This window comes from Phaethon lepturus, unplaced genomic scaffold (assembly GCF_000687285.1).
Source record: "Phaethon lepturus isolate BGI_N335 unplaced genomic scaffold, ASM68728v1 scaffold24501, whole genome shotgun sequence".
NCBI classification, from domain to species: Eukaryota; Metazoa; Chordata; class Aves; order Phaethontiformes; family Phaethontidae; genus Phaethon; species Phaethon lepturus.
Genome location: NW_010517339.1, coordinates 33,291 through 45,528, shown reverse-complemented (window position 1 = coordinate 45,528; position 12,238 = coordinate 33,291). Strand labels below are relative to the sequence as shown.

At 43.5% G+C, this 12,238-nt stretch overlaps 1 protein-coding gene across 1 annotated transcript in view; it reads left to right on the top strand.

Annotated features, from left to right (window-relative positions):
* Positions 1 to 11,937, top strand: part of NFATC2 (nuclear factor of activated T-cells, cytoplasmic, calcineurin-dependent 2) — a gene marked incomplete at its 3' end in the record, with an annotated part of 55,724 nt that extends 43,787 nt beyond the window's left edge. Inside the window, exons 7-11 of the mRNA XM_010296372.1 lie at positions 3,698 to 3,753; positions 4,686 to 4,812; positions 6,390 to 7,085; positions 7,698 to 7,846; positions 11,697 to 11,937. Of these exons, the coding sequence (XP_010294674.1) occupies positions 3,698 to 3,753; positions 4,686 to 4,812; positions 6,390 to 7,085; positions 7,698 to 7,846; positions 11,697 to 11,937 (1,269 nt within the window). The remainder of the gene's footprint in view (positions 1 to 3,697; positions 3,754 to 4,685; positions 4,813 to 6,389; positions 7,086 to 7,697; positions 7,847 to 11,696) is intronic.
* Positions 11,938 to 12,238: the final 301 nt, after the last annotated feature.

Below are 12,238 nucleotides of genomic sequence, written 5' to 3'. Positions count from 1 at the left end.
TGCTGCTCTCCATTAACTCTCTGAGTGAGCATAATCAAAAGATTTCTTTTCATTACCAGTAAAAAGGATAAGTTAAAGTAGAGAGAGATTTCTGAATGCAGTTGTATTTTTCATTTTATTCACAGCTTCCCTTATCCTTCTGCCAAAAGCTCACTGTAATGTGCGTATCCAGGGGGGTTAAAGGAAAAGCAAATATTGATTGTCTCAAGCTAAAGTTTGTACATTCACAACTATAAAAGTGAAGCAGTGAGACAGATGGAGCCACATCATGACATTTAAGCATAAAGGTCAGGGAGTGAGCTGCAAAGTGGTTTTATTCAACAGGGCTTCAGTGCTTAAAGAACAGGGATTGCTGCTGCTGACAGATTTGTTAGAAACCTGTTTAGCTGCATGAATATATCCAAACAGAAGCATCTATCATCGTTAGAATGATAACCCCAAATACATTTATTTCTTGTTTGGTTGGGCTTACTCTAGTTCTTACTCTTAATCCCCACAGACTTTGGACTCAGCCTAAACATCATTTGATTTTTATGGTTGGCTTCATTAGCTTTTAGTGCAATTTCAGTGGCTCGGTTACTAAATCAAATCTGCTGTGATTGTGGTTGCATATGCTTCGCAGGCCTCTTGAATACGGCAGTTGACTTGGAGGCCCCGTTTCTCCTTTATTTTATGCATTTTGGACCAACAAATCCTTTTGATTTTTACCTTCTTTGTGAAGTTAGTGCTGTAGTATCTGCACACACTGTTTGAATTTAGCAGTACAGAAACAAAGATGAAAACATTCTGCCTGGAGGAAAACCAAGGTCTAATATTCCCACTTGGCTGTCCTTGTTGTCAGGACATCTTCATATTGCATTGCTTAGACAGTTCCCAACGTGTATCTCTATCGGAGCTCTTATTTTATGACATATTTTGTTGTTTCCTTTCCCTCCTCTTTTCCTCAGAGAACTATAAAAATTTATCTTCTGGGTTTTTTTTGGGGGGTGTGTGGAAGTTCCTTAACACATACTATGATGGGTTCTTTTCACAAAGATCACCTGGAAGAGGAATCCCCCCATTAAGTATTTACTGCCTTGTCATCAGACAACAAACGCATTTTGTGTTTGCTGGATTAAATCCCCAGTATTTGCCAGCTTCCCCCTTTCACAAAATATTTACCGTTGCAGCAACAGTGAAGAGTTATCTCCGTTAATAGGGGTATAGATTTAACCCGCGACAGTCCAGAGCAGTGGCCAAAGCGAATGCTTATTGTTAAATAATGCGGTATTTTCCATGCCTTTGCACAGCGGTCCTTTGGGATGTGAGGGCTGAACAGCAAATCGGGCAGGAGCCTTGCTGGCTCTAATTACACAGCTTGCTTAGGCCGTCTCCGCTCTGGCAGCCCGTCACTAATCTACGTGTTAGCGTAGAAAAGACAACTGACTCACTGCGGGGGAACTTGAAACACTTAAAAAAAAAAAAAAAAGGCAAAAACTCAGAATTATTTAGCATTTTCTCCTTGCAGCAGAATGCCGGGCAGTAGCGGCACGAGGCGTGGGAGGCCTGGGCGCTCTCTCCCCTCTCTCTCCCTGTGAGGCTCCTCCTCACAGGTAACTGATGGACGCAGCCAAACTTCCAGCTATTCCTTGGTGGCTTCCTCTTCCCCAGCGGGAAGGACTGGGGGTGAGGAGGCCCAGCCAGCGCCGTGTGCCCGCGGCTGCCCCACCACAGGCCAGGCACCCTGCCCAGGCGCCCTGGGGACCAGGCCCATCCTGAGAGAGGAAGGGGCATGCTGCTGGCCACCGACTCGGCGAAAACGCTTCTCTCTCTCGTGCATGTTAGGGGCCCAAACACAGCAGAGGTGCCTCGGGTGTTGGGTGCTGGTGCAGTGGGCATGCTGGGAGGGACCCCCGGGCGGAAGGGACGTGGAGCTGGGGCAGGGCCTACCCTGGGGCTGTGGGCCCGGCCGTGGAGCAGCAGCTTGAGTCCCTCTCGGGGGAAGGCTGCCCGGAGAGCCGAGCACATCTGTCAGCTCATTGTCTGTGCCGAGAACAAAGAGGAAAACAACAGAAAAAATGCAAAATGCATTTAAAAATACTCTTTCATTTCCCTTTTCGCCAGAAGCAGAAGTACTTAAATAACAGAGGACAAAAGCAGCTCTTGCAGAATTTCCAAGAATTGGGAAAAATAAAAAGTCCTGTGAGAAGGACTGCTTTTAGGAGACTTCCACCCCTGTCCTGCCAGACCTGGGCATGCAGTCCGGGGAACCCCCGCAGACACACGCCCGGGAGCTGCCTCCCCCCCTCTAAAGCAAACACCAGCCTTGCGGCTGCAGTATTTTAAGTCGCGTTCGTTCATTTGGATATGTTTGGATTCATTTTTAAATCAAGCTTTCAGAAAGATATGAGGCAATTTTTTTTCCCCCGTCAGTATTTTTCTTCTGCAAATTGCTTGGCTAAAAGGCTCAGCAGAATATAAAAATCAAAGGGTAGAGATTAAAATCTTAAAAAAAAAAGTAATGAGGAAGGCACTGCTAAAAGATGTTTCTGGGAAGTGTGGGCGACAGTAGATTTAAGAAATATTTGTAGTCAGATGAAGCACCCAATCTGTGTACAAATGTCCTGTCACTACTGATATACTGTTATAGCACGGGGGTTACTTTGATGGTATTCCGTACAAGGGGATCAAATTTTATTTTCCTCTCTAAGTACAATTTTGTGTATCTCAGAATGGAGAAGAGCTTCGTGGATGTAATTACGAGCAGAAAGACTTCCAGTGGTGCAGCGGTAGAGGCTGTTACACATGCAATGAATTGCTTTTACACTGAGTACAGTGAATATTTTAGTGCTTTATAGCGACTTTAGGGCTGCCGGTGGCACTCTGTCACAGCCCGCAGTGGTGGCAGTGCTGAGGTGCAGATCCTCTGTTGGAGATGTTGGGCTTGTTTCTTGCTCAGAGCAGATGTATCGCTAGATATCATGTGCTGAGGTTTCATATTGCACACATAAGAAAAGAGTAGAAATAATAAGAGGGCATGCATAACGGAAATCCAGTACCCTATATAGCTCGTTTCCCAATTACAGTGAGAATCTGTTCCTGTTGATCTACTTCTAGAAAAACCTATGCTCCTGTGAGAATTCAGAGCATCTGCCCGTTTCACTGTAGAGCACCTCTAAAAATCAGCCCTGAAGTGGCTCAGTTTGCTTGCTTCCAGCTCTGTGCAACCCATATGAGATCTGGGTTTTTAGCTAGTCCTGCCTCCACCTCCTCACCCATTCCACCACTTACCACACTGGTGGGGAGCCATGTGGTCTTAGCTTAAAATAGCGGGAAGTTTGCTGAGCTGCTGACCGAATGTGACCATTAACAAGTTATCTGACCTTTTTGATGCCCTTCATCACTCAAGCTGGCTGAAATCAAGTCTGGTAAAAAGCAGATGTTGCACCTGCGCCAAGTATTTCATTCTTCAGTTTGGCTAATTTCTAAATAAACACTTAATATTAATACATATGTAAGCCTTTTCCTGGCAAGAGAAGTGTTCAATGATATGTTTAAATTAAATGCTGTTGCTTTTGGTTAGGACTGGAAGGTGCTTGAAATTAAGCTGATTTTGAGAGCTTTGCTAACTTGATGCCCTTAATTCATCTCCTTTTTTCAAGTCAAACGTTATGATTTAAAAAAATACAGTGAGGTTAATATTGTGATATTTTTCTAGATGGGCAGCAGATCTGGGAAATGGAGGCAACAGTGGACAAAGATAAGAGCCAGCCTGTAAGTACGCAAAAGATTGGATTGTCCTCTCCTTGGGTTTCTCAGACAGCAAGTTGTATTCAAGGAGTAGTTTTCAAAGAGCGTCTCAAAAGCAGAAAGAGCAGCTATCTTACTGCTGTGATGAACAAATGTCAAATGCTTCAGCAGTAAATGTGTTGCAAAAAGAAACTATTCATTTAACAGTAACCCACAGCAAATTGAGTAAGTGCTAGATTTTGTGTTCTTGCAGAAGAGTCTATTGTATCAGCCCATTCCTCTGCAGGATGCTGGCTGTCCTGGCTTCCTTTCGCCTGTATGGAAGTCTTGCATGCTCTGTACTTTTCAGGACAGCATTTGTACTATAATATTTAAAACGAACATTGATCTTTCAAGGGAATGAGCCTCTTTGTTCACTTTGCTTAATGGGACCTTACTGTAGCTGTTCAGTGCATTTAGGAGCTAGCACTTACATTGCCATGGGCCATGCCTGCCCTTGCAGAAGAGAATGGGACGCTTGCTGCTAATTTCCATGGAAGCAGGATCCGGCTGTGTATAAGTAAAAAGCCTATAGAATAATAAAGTTTATTCTGACAAAAAGAGGGAATTCTGTAATAAATACTTCTTTATCAAGCACAGTGCGATTAACAGTGCTGCCACATTTATGACCATTCTGTGTGTTTTCTTCATAGCCAAGACTTCTCTCTCCAAGTTCAGGACAACATCAAGTACAAGAGAGGATACAGTACATAGAAATCAGCTTCCTAGTACCAAAAATCTTCTAGTCTTTCACCATCTGCTGTTTTTTTTCCTTTCTTTTTCTCATGCCCATCTTTATAGGGATGAGTAGGAAGATTTATCTTCCTTTATGCCTGGACGTGTAACGGGAGATGCACACAAAAATCTCTGGTCAGCCTCAGTTACTAATTCTATATTGTCACCTTTTGTTGTTTCAGAGCATGCTTTTTGTAGAAATACCAGAGTACCGTAACAAGCACATTCGCACAGCTGTGAAGGTGAATTTCTACGTCATCAATGGGAAAAGAAAAAGAAGCCAACCTCAGCATTTTACCTATCACCCAGGTAATTCTCAAGGATAGAGCAAGTTGTGGCCTAGTTCTCATGAGCAAGATTTTATTTTCTGCTATGTTGTTTTCTTGCCATTATTTGAGGATCTAAATTTTACTAATTGAATTCAGCTGAATGCAGCTAGGCACCTGACAACTGTTTGGTTTATAGGATGCATGTGATGTATGATCAGGAATTTCCATAAATTTAAGGGGATAGTTATCTTGGCAACGGGCTCATGCTGCCCAATTCACTTGATGGAAGTTTGTCAACAGCATCGGTGGGAGCAGACTCAGTCTGTGACATGATGTGACCCTGTGAAAACCATGAGCATTGCCTTCCCCAGCTGACGTGTACGACAGTATGATAACATCAGATCTGGGAAAGTAACAAGGGCTTGGTATGGAGGAAGACGAGCAATGTATATTCTTCTGAATGAGGCTGGTTGAGAAAAATATGAATGCTTTTCTGATGTTTTTCCTCTTGGGAACTGGTGAGCCATGTCACAATAAATGCAATAGGATTACTAATGAGATTCCCAGAATTTCTCAGCTTTGGCTGGGAGAAAAATATTGTGAGAAAATCAGAGTATTGTGTTTGTGGAAACCAGAAAGCATAAAATAACAGTACCAGATTTTATGCAAGCTTCAAAATGGTGTCTTAATTTGACTAGTTTCTAAGGACAGGCAAACATTCATTCTGATTCTTATTTTGGTCTCCTCGAGCCTGAAAATCCCTGTTCCTCTCCCTGAATTTATGAACTATGTAGCGCATCATCAGTGAGAAGGATTTGTGTAGTTGCTAAATTGTTCTGCTATGGAATAGTATTGAGAAGTACAATACTATCTCAATATGATCCCCAAAATAGACCATTTCAGAGAAGGAATCCTTAAACGTCCAAATAATAACCCTGTTGCATGACCATTATATGGTTTCCATTGTATGATATTTCTGTACTGAGTTTTGGGGAAGATTTGACAAAAAAATCATGAGAATTTGTCTGTAGAGGACCATCATTTATCCATGCCAGTATTCACACTACTCTTACTAAGTAGCGGTCTTTTAAATGATGGTGTCAGAAAGGTCTTTAGCTCTCAGTACTGAGGAAGTTACATGCAGCAAAGGAACGAAAAAGAAAGCTCTAAAAATAGTTCAGCTCTGCCTTTGGTCACTGGTTAAATGTTTGACAGAAAAATGAGGAGTTGTAGATGTCATAGAATTCCTATTTATTCAGTCTTCCTTTGAGATGGAAGTACTAACAAGAAACACCTACCTATAGCTTCTTATTTTGCTTATGTTCCAGAATGGCCCTTAAATGAATTAAAATATGAGCTAAAGTATTGAATTTTTCAATTTTTAGAAATTTGTGGTTAAATAGTTAAATATTTTCGAGAAACTCTTAGTACAGAGTGCTTTCAAGAGAGACTCTGGCATGATTGCATATACGTGATTTATTAAACTCAATGCCTATGAGATACGAGCTTGCACATGCAAATCTTGTAAATGGCTTAGATCTCTTGTTACTTCAAGGAAAACCTCTCTGTTTCTCATCAGCTTGTTACGAATAATGTCCTTTGCATGCTTTATTCTAGTACCATCAATCAAAACAGAGCCCATTGATGACTATGATCCAGCCTTAATCTGCAATACAGTACACAGTGGTCTGGGAACAGTAACACAGCCTTACTATTCACAGCATACAATGGTCACCGAATCCCCTTCCTGTCTTGTGGCCACTATGGCTCCTTGCCAGCAGTTGCGCTCAGGCCTTTCTTCTCCTGATTCTCGATACCATCAGCAGAATCCAGCCGCTGTAATATACCAAAGAAGCAAGAGCCTTAGCCCAAGCCAACTGGGCTACCAGCAATCCAATTTGATGGCTACACCAGTTGCTATTTCAGATGCCCATAGGTCAGTGCTGGTGCACGCTGGTTCTCCAGGCCAAACTTCAGCAGTGCTCCACCACTCTCCAGGCAACCAGCAGTCTTCTCCAGTGATTCACTATTCTCCAACCAACCAGCAGCTGAGGTGTGGAAGTCACCAAGAATTTCAGCACATCATGTGCTGTGAAAATTTCACGTCCAATGTTGCAAGATCCAGCCAGCCCCAGGTCAGTCAAGCACAAAGGTTAAGTCCCAGTTCATATCCTACCGTGATTCAGCAGCAGACAGCATCAGGCCAGCGAGCAGCAAAAAATGGACCACCGGTTAGCGACCAGAAAGAAGTGTTACCAGCTGGAGTCACTATTAAACAGGAACAGAATCTGGACCAAGCATATCTGGATGACGGTAAGCACTACTCTTCTCTTGTGTGGGTTGGTTTGTTGGGGGGAGGGAGGAAGTTTAGGACTTTTAAATCCCACCTGTTCCTTGGCACAAAACCAATATGGCCTCCTTTTGATATGGGTGTTGATATTTGTTCTTTGCTCATGCTGCATTTTGGTATTTCATCAACTGCATTTTTTGCACTTTGGCAACTGAGCAAAAAACAGTGTTCTGCAGAAACACACTGTCTTGCTTGGTGACATGGAGTGAGCTATCAGGTTTCAAGCTGTTACCATTTTGTTTCCATTTGCCAAAGGTTCGTTTGGAAAATGGAGAATCTGAAACAAAATGCACTTTTAAATTATTTTTTTATTATTCATATCAGGGCAAAGTCCACTTTGTAAAATGCTTTTGTACATTTTGTACCAAAAAAAAGCCCATTGAACAGTCTATCAAGGCCTCTAATGAATGGGGTAGTGCTGCAGGCAAAACTATTGCAGATGTTCTAGATGAACAGTAGGACATTGATAAGTAAAACAATGCTGTTCCTTTGTTGTGATCCCAGCAGATTTAGCCTTTAGGAATGAATATAACTTAGAGTAAAGCTTTCTTTGAACATATCCTGCTTATTCTTAGGTAGGCAACTATTGGCAATCTGGTTGATTGGTTCTTTTATTAAAGTATGTTCCTTGCAAGAGGAAATCAATGCAAAGTTAATAGTGCAGCTGGACACTGCAATCATAAAGGCCAGTAGCAAAACTGACATTGATTTTAGTGGGAGCAGAGTGAGGTTGCTGGACATATTGCTGCAAATATAGGGGTCGTTACGCATGAAGTACAGGCCTGATTTTCACATATATTCACTGCTGCTGTCCTCTCAGTCTAGGTAATTTTATGGATGGTTTGATCTTGTGAATGTGCACCGTTATGTGCTTTGTAAGCACCCAGTAGTTTGGGATTTTTGCTGCAGTTACTCACCTAGAGTTGTGAAATTGTGCTCATGAAAGTTTTACTTCCTTCAACTTAGGTACTGAGTGTTCTGGGGCTGTATCATGTACAGTCTTTAGTGCTGCTTTTGTGGGCAGAGTAGGTTTTGGATGGTTTTCTCTGTTAGTCTGTGTTTGAAATGTGGTTGATACAGCTTTGATGCCATCACAGTAAAATCTGGAGAGTTTTTACTGGTCCCCTTGTCTGAAGAGGAGTGTTGAATCAGGTTTTAACAGTGATTTAGCAGATTTGCTGGATCTGCAAGAAAATAGCTAAGTAAAATCCATTTCCCATTCAGGGAATGGGGCACGATAACAAAGCAAGATAATCTTTCTAATAGTAAAATTGAACACTGTGTTTTAAGGTACTTTTGATATGAGAAGCTGAGAGGTTCTTCCACATTTCTAAAAATCTTGTAAAAGAAATAAAAAAGAAAGAATCTTGAAGTTAAAGCTAGCAAACTTCAGAGTTGAGCCAAAGTCCACCTAAATGAACTCCCAAAATGGACTGCAAAACTAACTTCACTGGGTTTTGAATCAAGCCGGTAACATCTAACTATAGCATAGCTCACAAGGGGTGCACTTGACCTCTGTGCTAAGAGGAGCTATTAGGCAGACTAGCAGCAAGTTAGTAATGAAATGCCAGGCTTCTGCTTGGCTGACTGGATCATGCTGAATTGATTTCAACTAGAGATTAATTTATCAGTTATGCCACCCAAGTCAGGCCGGGCAAGATCGGTCACATGCAATCCCTTTACTGACCTCAGTGAGTTTACGTTACTTAGAAGTGTAATTTGGAGAACTGTGATTTACTTTAGGACTTTGCAAAACATTTCATTCTGAAATGTTCAGGACTTGAATTGAAAAGCCACTTTGTCTGCTGCTGGGGAAAAGTGACTCAGAACATAACAAAAGCCATATTTTTCCTGACTAGAAAGTTTATTTTTGTGCTTTATAGTATTGAAAGAAAGCAAACCCAAAGGATTATGGAGGCTTTACCCTCAAATCGCTTTTATCCAGAAAGCCCTTCTGAGATAAAGTGAGCTGTTAGGTCTTGCTGTGATTTTTCACGGATAGATACTGAGATGATGGTTCCCCAGCCAGGCTTGGCATGAGTGCACTGCACTGACACTGATGCACAGACTCTTAGGCAATTACTGTTTCGGTGTCTCTTGCTTCCCTTTGCTCTTCTTCCCTTCCCCCATCTTCCTCCTCCCTCTTATTTGTTCTTCTTTCTTCGTATTTCTGCTGACAGTCCAGTTTTCACCCCTTTTACAGTTGTGACCTCCTCTCATCAACTCTTGTCCTCTGCCTTCGTGGTTAATGCACAGCCTTGGTGTTCTGGATTTTGCTTCTATTCTGAGCTTTGCCACGAACTTCTTGAGTGACCTGGGACAAGCCCCGCTCTGTCGGTTCCTTATTCCTGAAGCTGTTGCCTCTCAGAGTGGGTATGCTGTCCCAGTATTTGAACTCTCCTGGAAGTGACCAGAGAAGAACATCTCATAGCTAACACAATTGCTATTTTCCGCCTGCCACTGCTGGCTGGACCATTCATTATTTTCTTATCTTCCCTGCTGTAAAAAAAAGTATTTCTTTCTTCCTGAGACCATGGTTTGTTCTTCGTGGTTTGCTCAGAGCCTTCACTGCTCCACAGGGCAGATAATCCTGGGGACTTAGCACACTTAACCTGTCTTTACCTCCAGACTTGTAAAAATGAGAGCTGGTTCCACCTCCACAGTCAAAATGTGTGACCATAGCTCACAAAGCTGTAAGCTCTTGAGGTTGAATAGCACCAGCAGTGTAGCCAAAACAGCATGGACCTTAAGGCACGTGATGGCAAGTATTTACCTATCTTCTCAGGTGGGTTTTGCCATGTGCGAGGACCTCTTTGTGCAGTAGCTGCACAACTGGGACCGTCCATACTGGCTACCTTAACGATAACTTTAGCATATCTGTAGCTCATTTCTGACCGTACTGCAGATGTAGGGACCTGCCATGCGCTTTCTGGGAAGGAGACATTTGGCACTATTCTCCTCTTGCCGGTGCTACCTCAGAGCAAGAGGTGCCTAGCACAGCCTATGCAGCCCCCTTGCAACTTCTCAACTTTCCCCTCCCTTTCAACAGACAGAATTACAAAACACATGGACACTGGAAGAAAGGCTCTAGCTATCAAGTCATAGCGGTTCGATTTGGAAATGCAGCCATTAGGGAGACTGACGCAGGTTAGACATTGCCACAGATATGTATACCTTCAGGTATACATACAAAGTAACTTTTTGATACCAAATAGTGTAAATATGAATCCCCAGAGGAAGGGACTATAATGAAAAATTGGCAGAGAAACCTTTGTTACACACCTCTGCTGCAAGAGATTCGTTACTGTTGGAAATACTTTGGGAGTGAAGATAAGCCACAGTCAGGACATCCTTCAGGATGCATCAGGTGTACAGGCTAATGCTGACAAGCAGTGATTAGCTTCAAATGCAAGTGAAAACCATAGGATGAGAGAGCGCTCAGCATGTTTCAGCTGAGACCTCATCTTAATATTAGTCATAACCAAAACCACCCACAATGGTAAAAGTTGCATAAACAACCACAGAAATATGTTGACAAATAGAATTTAGCTCTTCCAGGTTCTTTCAGAGCAATCAAATTAGCTCTTTAAAGCACAAACCCAGTTAAAAATTTAGTTATTTGCAGCACTGTCCAAAATCCCTTGGTGGGGCAGAATCGAGAGAGAGGGGGACCCAAGGCTTGGGGCACTGGTCGTGCCCTGGACTGCCCATGCTTATGCTGCAGAGCCAGAGGTTTCCTGTGTAGCCCTGGGGAAGCCGCTCAGCCGCTGTGTGCCACAGTTCCCCATCTGCGACACAGAGATATGAGGATTGTGTGACAAGAGCAATAGGAGGATAAATGCATCACAGACTCTAAAGCACTCAGATGAGACATGATCTAGAAGTGCCTTGTAGAGGTTGAGTGTCAAGTATGGTGTTAGGCTCTTTCCATATACAAATAATGGACATGTAGCTGTTGTCTTAAATGTTATCAACTTGCCTGCCTTAGATTTAGTTCTTTTCAGTTCAGCTGTCATGTTGTGTGCTTTTTACTTTACAAAGAAAACTGATTGTCATTATTCAAATAGTAACTATCTAACCACATCTGACACTCAGAACTGTCTGCTTGATACAGCAGCTCTAAATTATTTTTGGTGCATCAGTAATCTTTAATGGGGAGGAGAAAAGCAAGGCACATGCTTGTGTAGTGGTTTATCAGGCTGCCGATCAGCAGAGATGTTTTATAGTGAGCTCATGTATTTCACAGAAAATTTCAGACACAGCAAATATTTCTTTAGAAAATGGATCTGCAGGGTGTGCAATGTGGTGCTTGTACATCACCCAGCACTTTTGACCACCTTCACTAGCAGCACCGTGTTAATTTGTGTAGTTTTGCTCCCCGCCGCAGTAACCATTGCCCTAACCATTCAAGACCATTTGGAGTGTGTTAGGGCCCTACGTTATCTTTTTGTGTTCTTCCGTTCAACAGCAATAAAATCCACAGTCTGTCCCCACGGTGGCATGAAATCAAATGCAAATCCCTTCTTTCCTCCATGTTCAGGAGGTTCTTTTCTGACCATCTTTTTTGTCCTTAGGCCGGTAGCTTTAGGCACAAGCCTGAGCAGGGTGTACCTCCAGGAAACCCCGGGTCTCCTGGGGACCCGAGAAGCAAAGCTACTGTGTCAGCCCTGAGTAAGCGGCAGTCGGGGGCTGAGCTCTTCCTGCCGCCTTTGGTCTCTAGCCGCCCTTGCCACAGCGTGCAGCCCACTCTGCATCCGTACTGGTCCTGCATGCTCCTCGGGGAGACCGGCATGCGTGCGCGGATGAAAGGAGAGGGTCAGTACAGGCAGGGGGGAAGGCAGGACACAGGGCTCCCGTCACAGCCAGCGTGGTCCTTAGAGCTTTGGCACGGGTACGAGCACATTGTGAGCATCCTGCTCGCCCTCCCCAGCCCCTGCACGGCGGATGGAGGAGGGGGTGGCATGAAGCCAGCTCTGTCAGCTTGCTGCCAGCTGGGGATTTCCCGGTGCTGGGGGAACCTCAGCTGCACCGTGAAGGCAGTTTTGAGCCTTCTGTGCGTTAGAGCATTGGATCCACACTAGCAGGGGCCAGGGGTCCAGCCGCCCACCTGGCTGGA